This window comes from Dermochelys coriacea, chromosome 26 (genome assembly GCF_009764565.3).
Source record: "Dermochelys coriacea isolate rDerCor1 chromosome 26, rDerCor1.pri.v4, whole genome shotgun sequence".
NCBI classification, from domain to species: Eukaryota; Metazoa; Chordata; order Testudines; family Dermochelyidae; genus Dermochelys; species Dermochelys coriacea.
The window spans coordinates 13,180,806-13,195,417 of NC_050093.1; the positions used below are offsets into that span (position 1 = coordinate 13,180,806).

At 49.0% G+C, this 14,612-nt stretch overlaps 2 protein-coding genes across 3 annotated transcripts in view; both read right to left on the reverse strand.

The window, feature by feature from the left end:
• Window positions 1-1,442: 1,442 nt before the first annotated feature.
• On the reverse strand, window positions 1,443-14,110 carry ACTG2 (actin gamma 2, smooth muscle). Its single transcript, XM_038385062.2, has 8 exons — window positions 13,978-14,110; window positions 8,727-8,855; window positions 7,136-7,246; window positions 6,289-6,373; window positions 5,152-5,313; window positions 4,246-4,437; window positions 2,934-3,115; window positions 1,443-1,694 (listed from the first exon to the last, which is right to left on the reverse strand). The coding sequence occupies exons 1-8, from the start codon at window positions 14,101-14,103 to the stop codon at window positions 1,551-1,553; spliced, it is 1,131 nt and encodes a 376-aa protein (XP_038240990.1). The 5' UTR covers window positions 14,104-14,110; the 3' UTR covers window positions 1,443-1,550.
• Window positions 14,005-14,612, reverse strand: part of LOC119848815 (STAM binding protein) — a 48,359-nt gene continuing 47,751 nt past the window's right edge. For both annotated transcript variants that reach the window (XR_005290352.2, XR_005290349.2), the window contains exon 12: window positions 14,005-14,137. The gene's annotated coding sequence lies outside the window, so the exon portion shown is untranslated. The remainder of the gene's footprint in view (window positions 14,138-14,612) is intronic.

Genomic DNA, 14,612 nt, shown 5'->3' on the forward strand with positions numbered 1-14,612 from the left:
ATAACTGGGTCACAGCATTTGCCACGCATACAGTCAACTTCATCCTTTTCTCTTTGTTTTTTAAAAACTTTCAAATCCTTGCTTGTGTTCCGAAATGCACTCTGATACAGATTTTCGTTTTCTTCCTATTTTAGTGGGTCAGATCTTTAAACCGTTTCCTGCTAATGGCTTGAAATGTGTCCGGAGCGGGCGTGACGGTCACCAGTACATTCAGATGCGCAGACACTTTCAGGGCTTGCGTGCGTGCCTGTTTGTTTATTGTGTTTATCTTCTAGCCTCGCTTCCACAGGCAGCTTTGCATAGTCACACACAGATGAGTGTATTCTCGTAATACATATGGCGCATGCATTACGTGGTATTTTCCTAATAAAACAAGTTAATTTATATATATTTGAATGATACAAAAGTAGGGTGAAAATCAGTGGGGGGCGGGAGAGGGGAAGAATAATCCTTTTTGTAAAACCTGGACGTTTTTTGGTAAAAATCGGTTTAAACTGAAAACAAAAGGGCTTACACAGAGAACTCTCTTGACTTCCTGTCCTTTTCTCGCCCTCCCCCATCACCTCCTTTTGTCCCCGTTTTTTTTGCTCTGCAGGGGAGCAGGAACAATTTGTATAATGGGGGTGCTAAGAGCCATTGAACCAAACTGTAAACTGGGTATAAAATGGAAACCCCTTCAAGCCAGGGGGTGGGGCAGCACCCCCAACTCCCCCTGTTCCAGCACCTATGCTGCTCTGTATCGCAAATATATTTTAAATTCCCTTTTATTTTCATTTCTTTCTTGTTCCCCTTCCCTTGGTCCCTCCGTCTCACCCCCCCCGTCCCATCCACTTTTCCTGGTGTCAAACCCCGCTCCCCTCCCCAATCTTCCCGCCATCCCCTTCCCTGGTAGCCATTCTACATCCTCCTAAGGAAGTTTGTTTCACTTGCTGCTGCTAAGTTTGCTGAGAGAGGGTAAGTTAGGGGTACAATCACTCACTCAGTTTTCCCTTCTCCCACTTCCTTTGGCCCTTGACCTCTCCCCCACTCCCAAATTGGGCTCTGTTCTCCTTCCTAGGTGGGCCTACCCTCCAGTTGAGGAACACTGCCCTAGAAGGACCCTTACGAATCCCCACCACCACCCATGCAAACTTTGATATGGAAATTACACCCTCATCAGAAGGAGGCTGAATGGGAGACATGGGCCGATTTTGAAAGGAGTATTATCATGATAAACAGGTAATTCTTTAAAGGGCTGCACAAACAATGCTACAAGGCAATTGTGCGCAGCTGAACTGGGACTCTGGCCTGCGCCAAGGATGCTAGATCCTGCAGCTGTTCGCTCATTCTTATTCTCTGATCGCAGCTTTAAACCCCCCCCCCCATCATACAAAGAAGATCACCCATTGAACTGCAGGCCCACAGCCTACCGGGAAGGCAGGGAACAAAGCACCACATGCAGGGAAGGCATGAAAAAAAGTTTTAATGCTTTTTAAAGGGTTAGAAATAATTGCAAAGGGAGAGAAGGAACCAGGAAGCACCCGAGGTCCTGAAGAATGGGCGCTCTGTTCTTAGAAGCACTTCCTGTGGACAATGGAAGGGCCAGCTTCGTCGTATTCTGGTTTGCTGATCCACATCTGCTGGAAGGTGGAGAGAGAGGCCAGGATGGAGCCTCCGATCCAGACGGAGTATTTACGTTCAGGGGGGGCGATGATCTGTCGAAACAATTGCAGACAGGATCCGGTGAAACAAGGTTGCACACTTCCACAAGCCAGTTATGGTACGGACCCCTAGGCATACAGACTAAGAGCTGGTCTACTCTTAAAAATTAGATTGACCTAGCTACGTTGCTTGGGGCTGCGAAAAATTTCATACCCTGAGCACCCATAGTTAGGTCGAACTAACCCCCAGTGGAGACGCAGCTAGGTTGCTGGAAAAATTTTTCCGTCGACCTACCCACAGCCTCTCGGAGAGATGGATTAACTACAGTGACAGAAAAACCCCTTCCGTCAGTGTAGGAAGCATCCACACTACAGCAGCACAGCTACAACCGGAGTTGTAGTGTAGACATGGCCTTAGACAGACAGGTCTGACCCTACAAAGTGCCAAGTGCCCTGCATTCCCTTTGAGCTGAATGCAAGGGGAGGGTCTGACCCAAAGGTCATTGAAATCAATGGGAGTCTTTCCAGTGACTCCACCTGGCTTTGGATCAGGCCCTAACGGCATGCTCCACCTCACAGGGTTGGACCCATAAAAAGCAAACCAGTTTCTGTTACTGCATGTGCTGACTTGGAATCAGTGGTAGGTAATTACTTCTCCTTATAAGCTATAGGAGAAATTTTTTAAAGTTCCTAAGGGATTTAGAAGCACAGACTCTTTGGGACAGGGAGTTTTTGTCTATATTTGTACTGCCCCTAGCAAAGTGGGTCCTGGTACATAGAGGATCAAACTATGGATGTGAAATGCTAGTCATCCGCACGACCTTCTAAATGTGGGAAAACAAAGGCTCTACATGGATATTTTGATTTACTCTCACTGGGAAAAGTTTTACTGCCAAACTTTTTCTGAAGTAATTCTGCGTGTAGGGCAGGGGTTCTCAAACTTCATTGCACCGCGACCCCCTTCTGACAACAAAAATTACTACACGACCCCAGAAGTGGGGACTGAAGCCTGAGCCTGCCCAAGCCCCCTGCCTTGGACAGGGCGGGAGGGGAGGACAAAGTCAAAGCACCACAGCCCCGTGCGGGGATCCTGTAACCTGAGCCCCACCATCCAGAGCTGAAACCCTCAGGCTTCGGCTTTGGCGCCACGCAGGAGGGCTCATCAAGTCTAACACTAGCCCTGGCGACCCCATTAAAACGGAGTTGCAACCCACTTTGGGGTCCTGATCCTCAGTTTGAGAACCGCTGGTGTAGGGAGAGAAAAGCCCAAGCCGCTGCATAGCTAAGACGTACTTTAATCTTCATTGTGCTGGGAGCCAAGGCTGTGATTTCCTTTTGCATCCTGTCCGCGATCCCAGGGTACATTGTGGTGCCCCCGGAAAGGACGTTGTTGGCATACAGATCCTTACGAATGTCGATGTCGCACTTCATGATGGAGTTGTAGGTGGTCTCATGAATTCCGGCAGACTCCATGCCTGCGGGGAAACAGCACATGATCAGTGTTGTATTAAACAGGCAGGGACTGCTCACCAGCACCTTTCCTCCTTCGAAGTCTGGTCCATCTCCCTCTGGAGTCCGTGGAGGTTGCTCCATTGATTGCAGTGGGAGGTGCATCAGGACATCAATGCATACATAACCTTCTTCCCTTGTAACCTGAATCTTCATGTGCACTTAGCTAGTGGTGGGGTTGCTTTACACAGGCCTGTGAATAGTTACTACCGTGATCAGTACTTTATATAAGTGACAGATTGCCCTAGGGTCAAGCAGCAAATCCAGCCCCTGTACTTAGATTGAGAACTCTTTAGGGACTGTTTTTTGGTTTGGCATTTGTACAGCACCTAGCACCTGGGCACCACAGCAATACAAATAATATATATGCACTGTCTATTGTGGAGCCATGGCTGCATCTTCTATCCCCAGGCTGAGAGGTTCTAATTAAATCCAAAGGCCAAGCTCTGCTCTCATGTACACCAATGAAGCTTTCAGTGACATCTGCCTTGAACCCACATAACCAAGCAGAGAGTCTGGCTCTCCTCCTTTTCTCCTATTCATGGCAATTAGAAGAGAAAACAAACCATGATCACCTGAGGAAGTGTACCCTCTTAAATTTGCCTCAAGCATTTCAAGAGAGAGTCCCACTGTGGAAAATATGGAATGTAAAAGGGTGGGAGAAGATGTTACTAGTATAACCCCATCCCATCTGTCCCAGTATTTAAACAGATGGAAAAAATAAATAACCCAACCAACCACTAGGAGGGTGGTGAAGCACTGGAATGGGTTACCTAGGGAGATGGTGGAATCTCCTTCCTTAGAGGTTTTTAAGGTTAGGCTTGACAAAGCCCTGGATGGGATGATTTAGTTGGTGTTGGTCCTGCTTTGTGCAGGGGGTTGGACTAGATGACCTCCTGAGGTCTCTTCCAACCCTGATATTCTATGATTCTATGAACCTACTCTCCCTTTCCCCCTCTCCTGCCATATCAGTTAATATATTTAGAAATGGGCTCTACCCAACCCATCAGATCCAAACAGCCTCACGCTCTGGATCCAGATCTGAAAGTTGCAGAATCTTTAAATGAAAAGGGGCTGGGATGGAATGGACCCTCACCAATGAAGGACGGTTGGAAGAGGGTTTCTGGGCAACGGAAACGCTCGTTGCCGATGGTGATGACCTGACCATCAGGCAGCTCGTAGCTCTTCTCTAGGGAGGAGGAAGAGGCAGCTGTGGCCATCTCGTTTTCGAAGTCCAGGGCCACATAGCACAGCTTCTCCTTGATGTCGCGCACGATTTCTCGTTCAGCTGTGGAAGGCAGGAGCAAGCACTGTTAGCTTCGCAGCTCAGACACAGTCTCTGTTCCACTGGGCCGAGGGTGGGGAGCACCAAGCAGTGATGGAGCAGAGCTGTCAGAACTACGGGGCCCATTTTCATTTAACCATGAGAGTTGATTAACCAGGGGAACAAGCTACCCAGGGAAGTGGTGGATTCTCTGTCCCTTGTGGTCTGCAAATCAAGTCTAGATGCCTTTCTGGAAGATGCTTTTACCAAACACAGATTACTGGGCTCAATACAGGGGTAACTGGAGACAACTGAATAGTCTGTGATATACAGAAGGTCAGACTAGATGATCCCTTCTGGCCTTAAACTTTACGAATTTAGTCTGGCCTGATGTCATGAGATGTGACCTCTGCCAGCAAAGAACTGTGTCGTCATTAAATATTGTCCCCCATCTATGACTTCCTTTTGGCCCCCCAATCACAAGCCTCACGTCACCCTCTAGCGCCTCATTAAATCTCATTAAATGCCACACCTGTTGCCTCATGCCTCATGTTGCCTCGTGATCAGAATCTTCCCCACTCCCTCTAGATACCGAGGGCACCTTCTCTCCACAGTGCTCCGAGGGATCCATTGGCTCAAAAAGCTGAGTTTACCCACTTGGCACTCATTAGCCTGTCTCCCACCCCCAGGTCACTGTGCTGAACCCACAGAGACCAGACCAAAAGCTCCCCTTCGTACCAGTGGTGACGAAAGAGTAGCCTCTCTCCGTGAGGATCTTCATGAGGTAGTCCGTAAGATCGCGACCAGCCAGATCGAGACGCATGATCGCATGGGGCAGAGCATATCCTTCATAGATGGGGACGTTGTGAGTGACACCATCCCCGGAGTCCAGAACGATACCTGGAGACAATGGAAAGAGTGGAGTTAAGAGAGGGTCTGTGCATCTGCTGGCCCTGCGTCTCTCTTACGTGCAGTGAGCAAAGAGAAACACGTGCATCAGTTATTAACATAATAATTTCGCTCCTCACAACAAGCTGAGCTCTTTGGGGAGGAAGTATGGTCCAGTGGTTGGGGCGCTAGCATAGGACATGGGAAACCCACATTCAAATCCCTGTTCCACCACAGCCTTCCTGTGTGACCTTGAACAAATCATTCTGTGCCTCAGTTCCCCATCTGTACCATGGGAATAACAGCACTGCCCTGCCTCACAGGGGTATATGAGTATAAATATGTTAAAGTTTGTGAGGCCCTAAGATCTCTACCTCTCTAAATACCTTAGATTGGCAAAGAGAGGGTCATTTGATTTAAAATACTTTTGCCCCCAACAGGGCTCAATCCTCTGCTCCAGTATGTAAAAGAGGAAGATGGTAGCAGGAAGTTAGAATAACTTTGTGATGCATGGATAGATATCCCTGGCACGCGTGCCAGCCTGTACACCCAGGGGACGTGTTCAAATAGAAGGGTTTGCCTGCCTCTGCCCTCCCAGCTGGCTAGCACAGACACTACCGTCACTAACAAGTTCCAGCCAGGGGCAGCTCAGGACATATTGTGCTCTTGCCGGGAGAAGCAGCAATATATGCTGCTCTGAGGCCCCCTGACCTCCTATGAGAAAGCTTATTCTGTGCCATCAGGAGATCAGTTATAGGGGACACAGCTGCCAGCATCCCTGCTCCATCTCAGAGTTGCTCCCCAAAAGAGCAGGATTTAGGCGGACCAATAGTTTGTGTGTCTACCCAATAGTGGATTTAAAATGTCCTGAGAAAATGCAGCTCCCATTGAATTCGGTGAGAATTGTGGGTGCCCAGCGCTTCTGCAAAATCAAGCCAACAGCACATACCCGACATCCGTGGCAGAGGAGGGAAGAGAACTACTCACCAGTAGTACGGCCAGACGCATAGAGGGACAACACAGCTTGGATTGCAACGTACATGGCGGGGACGTTAAAGGTTTCAAACATGATCTGAAAAGAATACCCATTCAAATGTTAAAGGTCAGTGCACTGCAGGAGGTGGAATGCGCTCAGCACTTTTATATGCAACGCATTCCGAAGTGCATTGCTGACTCTGCGCAATGTCCGATGCGTGCGCACACACCAATCTAGAGATAGGAGGGTGCTGAAATGCAAGACGTGCTGCTGCTATCACAGAAACACCTGGGGCGGTTGGGTCCCACAATGCACCCAAAAGCCCAGTGAACGTAGGTTGAGTTTTCGGTATCCAAACTCTTCAACCGCTATCTGGGCTGGGGCTCGGCTGGGTAAATAGAGAATTATGTCATCTACTGCGACAGCAGAACCTCTGGGTTCCTGATCTGCTGGTTATGGATATTCTCCGTGTGGTGTGGACAGGGGACATCACCCATAGCTAAGAGCAAGATCTAAGGGCATCCCATTCTACAGGTGGACCAGCACCTCCCACAGCTCAGCTGTATTTCTCCAAACAACTTCCAAGAGGGGATCGCGTTGGCATTTGCCATCTAACCAGTTGTGGACCATTTTTCTCCACCAATAATATCAGCAAAGGTGGACATCAGGCAGCTAAAGCAAAGCTCTTCAACTATGTATCTAGCTTCTCAGATCCCAACACAGATGGGATGTTTTGAGGACTCCATAAGAGCAAGAGTCCCCCCCACCAGTATACAGTCTGGTTAGATTTCCCCCCGGATGGGACAGTGCCTACCATGAGACTAATGGAGGGAACGTTCCAGGAAGTTGATGTTTTACCTGGGTCATCTTCTCACGGTTCGCCTTGGGGTTCAGAGGTGCTTCTGTGAGAAGGGTGGGGTGTTCTTCCGGAGCCACTCGTAATTCATTGTAGAAAGAGTGGTGCCAGATCTAGGCCGGAGGAGACAAAACGACAATGGTAGCTCAGACTCCGTGCTGAAGGATCAGTTCTTCTAACTGTTTCCATGGAGGGAACGGATATGGGCCTGTCTGCACTGGGGATTCGCACCGGTTTCAGCCATCAGTGCAGCAGCACCCAGGCAAACTCCTCGTGTACAATGGCTAAACTGAAACTTGCACTGGCACAGCCTACCCCAGTTTAAAGCAGATGTAAATGCGACTGGTGCATGTGGCGGCTTTGCCCTGTCCACACCAGGGGTTGGCAGCAGTGTAACTATGCTGGTGACTGGAATCGGGATAAAGCCACAGCATGGACCAGACTTCAGTCGAGAAACAGGCCTGAGTTGGAAAATTCAGACTCATCCACATTAACCCCTTCAGCCCAGAATTAAGCTGCAGCTAGAATGCAGCCACAAGACAGCAGCATGGGAGTGAAGCAAAGAGTCAGATTTTGGGGCCCGGTCCTACCTCCATCCACCCATCCAGATCTGAGATTAAAACTAAGGACTTGATTTATGATAAAAGGGAACTGAATTTGTACAGCTGGGCTAAAATACAAGCTGGGGTCTGCAGTGGGAAGGAGGGGAAGTGACCATCCATCGGGTGTGTAAGCCACATGAATGAGAGGTATTGATTAGGATGGTTCAGGGGGGAATAGCTAAGAGAGATAAGAGGACGTTAAGCAAAGGAGAATACTGGCTGTACCTCAGGAAACACTTCCTGAGGCTGTAAAGTCATCTCCCCAATGAATGGGGCAGTGGACTGGACAAAGCCCTGAAAATTAGAGGGGTTTCTGTAGCTGCCATTATAGCATCTGTGTAATACACCCGTTAAGTTTGTGCCATGTCCCCCTCTACTGGCTGGCCCCCATGGCGGATAACAGCCTATTACTGTCAGCAACTGATGGAGTCATTCCTTTAGCTCAAGCGGGAGAGGTCTGTGGTTTGGAGATAAAGGGTAAAGGATCCAACCCTTGCTGATGACCCATAGTGGAGGCTGTTATGTAAATGCTGTAGAAAACAGTCCTGCATTGGCCACAGCTGATGTAAAGACTTCGGTGTTGGACCCAACAATAAAAAATTCACGCAACTATCACTGCCACAGTCATTGGCCAACATGCTGGGAACCACCATAGCCAAAAGTGTGAGCGGCTACACCTTGAGCCAAAGAGCCAGCCTCCCTAGCGGGGGCTGTTAAACTCATCCTCTGAGATCAGGCACAGACAGGGGACTTGCAACACCATCTCCAGCGAGTAACGCGAGCACATTTTGAACTTAGGAAAGGAAAATTAAAAGAATCCTTGACTGACTCACTGGTTTTTCTATTAGACTCCCCAGAAGAGTGTATTCTTAAAGGCAAATGGGTGCAAATGATCAAAACCATTTGAAAAATAACAGTGGAGAAAGTTTGGTGTTTTTTTTGTTTTTTTGGCCAATTGAGTTTAAAGGAGAACAAGAGCTCCCTGCCCTACCTTCTCCATGTCGTCCCAGTTGGTGATGATGCCATGTTCAATGGGGTACTTGAGAGTAAGGATTCCTCTCTTGCTTTGAGCCTCGTCCCCTACGTAGCTGTCTTTCTGGCCCATACCCACCATCACACCCTAGAAAACAACAAGGGAGATGTTAACACCCAAGCTCACCTCCATCAGGCAGAAGAAAACTGTCCAGTAGCTCAGATACGCACACTGATCCATACGCCTATTTATCTTACCAACATTGGCAGCAGAAATATTGGGCAAAACCTGAGGTTCTTGCTCAGTTTTCATTCAGTCCGACCTTAGGGCCAAACTAATGGGCTCTAATGAGACTGTTCCCAGATGAACGTGTTATTCAGCCACTATTTGCACCTGTGGAGTTTATTCCTGCTTGAAACTGGGGTGAGCTGTGCCAGTGCAAATTGCAGCATGGCCTGTCTACACTGATGTCACTGTACCAGTGGCTGAAACTGGGATAAATTCACGGTGTAGGCAGGCCTCCCTCCGTGGAGCAGCAACAGTATCAGAATCAGGCCCTTAGAAATGGCTTAAGGCCAGATCCTGATCTCCGGTTAGTCCAGAATCCATGGAGCTGCTTTGGAGTTACTCCAGATTCACAGCAGCACAGCCCAGCTGAGAATAAGACCCAATCAATAATCGTTTTTATGGCCAAATTCATCGGTTACCTGCCACAGATTTACATCAGGGATACATTTGGCCCTTAGAATACCCCTCTTTGCAGCAATCTTGTTGCTTTTACACATGGGAATGAAACAACATTAAAAACTTTCCTTGGCGTTGGCAGAATGACACAGCGGCAGCCAGGTGCAGCGGACTGAACACTGGGCTGGGCACCTGAAAGTCCTGAGTCCCAACTTCATCTCTAACACTGGACTCAGGCCTGCTCCCAATGGGGGTCAATTGGAGTTTTGCTATTAAGCAAAGAACAGGGTCAGGGCTTACCACTGGCTATGGAGTCTTGGCATTGCCATTTAATCTGTACAGGTCTGTCTACACTGCATTGTAAACTCAGATCTGCAGACCCGGGCTTGCGGACTCAGTGTTTCAAAGCCTGCTCTTGAGCATCCACACTGCATCATAAACTTGGGTTTACAATTGCTGGACCTGGGTCTCACAGCTGTGCTAACGCATCCATACTGTGCCAGGCAGACCTTCTGTCTCAGGTCTGCAGCTTGAACTGCATCCACACTGCAAAGTGGCAGGGTTGGACCCGAGTCACAGTGGGACGCAGGCTCTGAACGCCCACCCCAGCAGAATCCTAGGGCACAGATTCTGAACACCTGCTGTCTTGAACCAGTCGAAAGACTAAGGTGTCCAGCTCCAGTCTGGATCACCCTGATATTGGACTATAACCCAATGTCTATAACTGTAGGGGGGAGGGATAGCTCGGTGGTTTGAGCATTGGCCTGCTCAACCCAGGGTTCTGAGTTCAATCCTTGATGGGGCTATTTAGGGATCTGGGGCAAAAATTGGGAATTGGTCCTGCTTTGAGCAGGGGGTTGGACTAGATGACCTCCTGAGGTTCCTTCCAACCCTGATATTCTATGAACCTATGGAACTAATTTGGAAAGAACTCTTTGCAACTCTAAAGCTCACCATCTCTACTATGAAACTGACCTAAGAATTTTATTCAAGTCTGTATGTATAATGATCTTTTTACCTATACTCTCTCTTTTCTTTTTTAATAAATTTTAGTTTAGTTCATAAGAATTGGCTGTAAACATGTATTTGGGTAAGATCTGAAATATTTATTGACCTGGGGGGTAATGTGCCTGGTCCTTTGGGATTGGTAGAACTTTTTATATAACGAACAAGATTTTCAGTAATGCTCATCATATTTGACTTGGCTGTCTGGGTGGGAGCCCAAGGTTGGATTGTTTTAAGGGAACTGTATTTTTGGCTTCTGGGTAACCAGTAAGATATTGTAGGAGCTGTTTGGTTGCTGGCTTGGTGAATCTAATTATTAGAATAATCACCAGTGTGGGAGATTGTCTGCCCCATTCTTTGCAGTTTGCCCTGATTGAGCAATCTCAGTGTGGCCCCCCCAGTCCATGTATGGACACAGGGCCATCCTTAGCTATTCTGGGGCCCTACACAGCGCCCCAGACCTCCGAGCAGAGATGGGGGGGCTGGCTTGAGGGGCAGAGAGAAACCTCACCCCCAGCACTCACCGATGGCGCGGCTGGGGCCGGGTCATTGCACTTCCCACTACCGGTGAGTGTAGGCTCTGCCCTGCTGCAGTCCTCGGGGCGGGAAGAGGCGGGGCGGAGGCTTGGGGAAGGCACGGAGTGGGGCTGGGGCTGGGGCTGAGCAGTGGTGGGAAGAGGCAGGGCTGGGGCAGAGGCGGGGCAGGGGCTGGAGCAGCACGCAGCTGCGCAGGGTACCACAAAATGTGGTGCCTCAAATTTCCTGGTGCCCTACGCAGCTGCATGCTTTGCGTAAGGGTCAGGACAGCCCTGTGTGGATGGAAGAGGGGCTTGGGTGTCAGAGCCTGGGCTTAGTGTGCAATGTGTCTCTCTCTCCTTTGCTCCCATCTGTAAAATGGGGATAATAATAGGTACCTGCTTCCTGGGGCATTGTGAGGGTTGGTTAGTTAAATGCCTGTGCAGCATTTTGAGGCCAGTGAGAGCTAAGTAACAATAAGTAGATTAAACAATCAGAGGCAGCTGCTTTGACTCTGCAATCATTGGGGGGTAAAAGCCCTCTTCCCTCAGATCCCAGGGCAAGATGCAACTCCGGGCACCAGCAGCTCTAGAGATACTCCCATCTCAGAGCTGTAAAACTCTGATTCAATCCGTGTGCCAAGCCAGCCAGCAGGAGCAGCAAGCTGACAGCAGCTGGCCCTCTGCCCAGCGCTTGGGCTGCAGCTTTCTGCGTCAGCTGCAGGCTGGCCAGTTTCACAGGTAGAATGCCGAACGCAGCAAGCAATGTTACAAAGACATGCTGAGGCTACCACTGCCACCGATTGGGTTACCAGGCCAACACAGCCCCGAGGATGTGACTCTGGAGAGCGTACCATGCTCATCCTAGAAAACTGCCCTTCCGTTAAAAAGAAAAATCAGAAGGTTCCCCCTCAGACCTACCCCCCATCTTTAAATTCACGGTAACTCCACTGATGCCAGTGGGGTTGTATCAGCAGACACCTGGAGTGGCTTTCAGAGGAGAACCTGGTCCATGATCTTCATTTCAGGCCACTGAGGATTCACCCAGTTTCACTACCACTGGGATGGTTTTCTCAGCTAGGACTAAAGCCTGCCCTGGAGATGGTAAAGCAAAGTCCAGTGATCGGCTATACTGAATGCTTCAGAAAGACTGAATACCCTGTGTATCATGAGTAACACACCCTGGAGCACTCTGACAACGGCAGTCTCAAGTCAGCTTCTGGCTCCAGACAGGAGGAGAGCATATACCTAGTGTCTGTCCAGACATTCCTGTACACCAGTAATGCCAAGAAAGACAGTAGCAGGACACAGCCCAGGAATGTCATCTGAGCAGGGGGTGAACAGCAGGTTCTGTGGCCGCAGAATGGGGGCCTGCTCCTATAGTGCCAGACAGGTGCACAGTACTTTGTTAACAAACAAGAACAGGCTGACTCCCTGCCTTAAAGATTTTATGATTTAAGCCAAGTCAAGAGCAACAGGGGGAGATCACGAAGGAAGAATTGAGGGTGGGAAAGACTATGTGACCTGAGTTCAGTTGGAAGAGGCTCACATGCACATCTTGAGAGTTAGTTTTATCATATATAAAGTAATTTACAACTAAGATTCCTTAAAGGGCTTCCACTGGGCAGAGCTTTCCTTCTGGATCCTCCTTGCTTTCATGAACACACGGGCCAAAGGCTCACAGTCCTTGCTCTTCCCCCCAAAATCAGCTCTCGCATGCAGCCCCAGCACTCCTACCCCTTTTACATTCTTGGTCTGGACGCTGAGTTATCATCAACCCCAGTGGGATCAGACGACCAATGTACTAACTCTAACCCTAACCCTAACCACACCCCAGGTCCCTTCCCTCCTCCTCAACTGCATTCCCTGGAATATCCAATCCTCCTGAAGCATTTAGAAGCTTACAGGACAGGAGACATTTCCATCTTAGTTAAGCTCTGGAACAGGTTCCCTAGGGAGGTTGTGGATTCCCTATCACTGGAGGTTTTTAAGAACAGGTTGGACAAACACCTGCCAGGGATGGTCTAGGTTGACTTCATCCTGTCTCAGCGGGAGGGGCTGGACTAGCTGAATAAATTTGGGTTTAAGAGTGCTTTACAAACATTCATTAAGCCTCACAACACTCCTTAGGAGGCAGGGCAGCACCAGCCCCATTTTAGAGAGGGGTAAATTGAGGCACGGAGCAGTTACAGACATTTTCAGAAGCATCCCACGCATTTTGGAGGCCCAACTCAAGGCCCTTTAAGCCTGACTTTTTCCAAAGTGCTGACCACCCGCCACTCCAGCCGAAGCCAATGGGAGCTGCAGGTGCTCAGCTCCTCTTCAGATCACTCCCGGGACATCTCAGATTCAGCCCTCAAGAACTGGGGCATGCAAAAATCAGCCATCGCTTTTGAAAAATGTTGGCTTCAGCCTCTTGCCCAAAGTCTGCCACAATGCTGGGAACCCCAGGGTCCTGACTCCTCTGTTAGTCGTATTGCCGTCGGAGTCTTAGTCATGAACCTGCCCCCGTTGTGCTAATTGCTGTACAAACACGGAACCAAAAGACAGTCCCTGCCCCAATGGGCTTACCAACCTTTACATTAAGATTCCATTTGTACAGGATTAATACATGACTCTGAGATGTTACAACCACGTTCTAGGCATGAGCTAGCGATGCTTATCAGCACATCAGCAGAACGTGTTATAGATGGCTATAAGCAACCCACTGACCACTTGGACTCTATAAAAAAATTAATCAGCCACTGATCAAAACACATATTAATCCTATGTCAACCCTTGACACATGGAACTGTAATATAAAAGTTGGCCAACAATTCATCAGATTTTAGGGCCTGATTAGGATGGATTGGCTGGATCATCAACCAGGCTGGTATTGTCCAAGCCCAACATGCGATGAACATGAAAGAGCATCTCAACTCAGTCCACCCTGGCCCTGATTATGCAAGTATTTTCCACAGCATTCCCCTGGATTGAATGGGACTTCCCCATGCCTCTTGGCTCAGGCCGACAGTATTGTCTTATGCGGAGCGGGGGGTCAACTGCCATTGGGGTACTGCACAAACCTGGTGACGAGGGCGACCCACTATGGATGGGAAGACAGCGCGTGGGGCATCATCACCGGCAAAGCCAGCCTTGCACAGCCCGGAGCCATTGTCACAGACCAAGGCGGTGGTCTCCTCTTCACACATGGCGGAGCTGAGAGATGCTGGAATTCAGAAGCACCTGGAAGAGGCAGAGATGAAGGGGAACATTAAAAATTACATGCGGCTCTGAATGGCTAGTCAAGGATTGGACCGAACGCCACACTCAGCTCCACCCATCATACCGCAGAGGAGTCAACAGAGTGCTACAGGGGAGAGCGGAATTGAACCCCACATTTTCAAGGAGTTCAACTGAGAAAGCAAGTTCACAAAAGCTACATAAGCACGCACTGGAGCCTCAGCTGATGCGAATCCATGTAGCTCTGCTGAGATCAATGGAGTTACAGCAATTTTCCTCCACTACGGGTCTGGCCTACTGAATGCAAAGATCCTACGGACTATATATTTGGTCACATACAGAGGCAGGTGAGATTCAGATCACTGGGTCTATATTCACTCAGACAGCTTTATCTGTGTCGGTCACTGCAGGGCCCCCTAGGCATGTAAAACAAATGATTATTCATCAATCAGAAAATTCAGTCACGAAAAGGCTACAC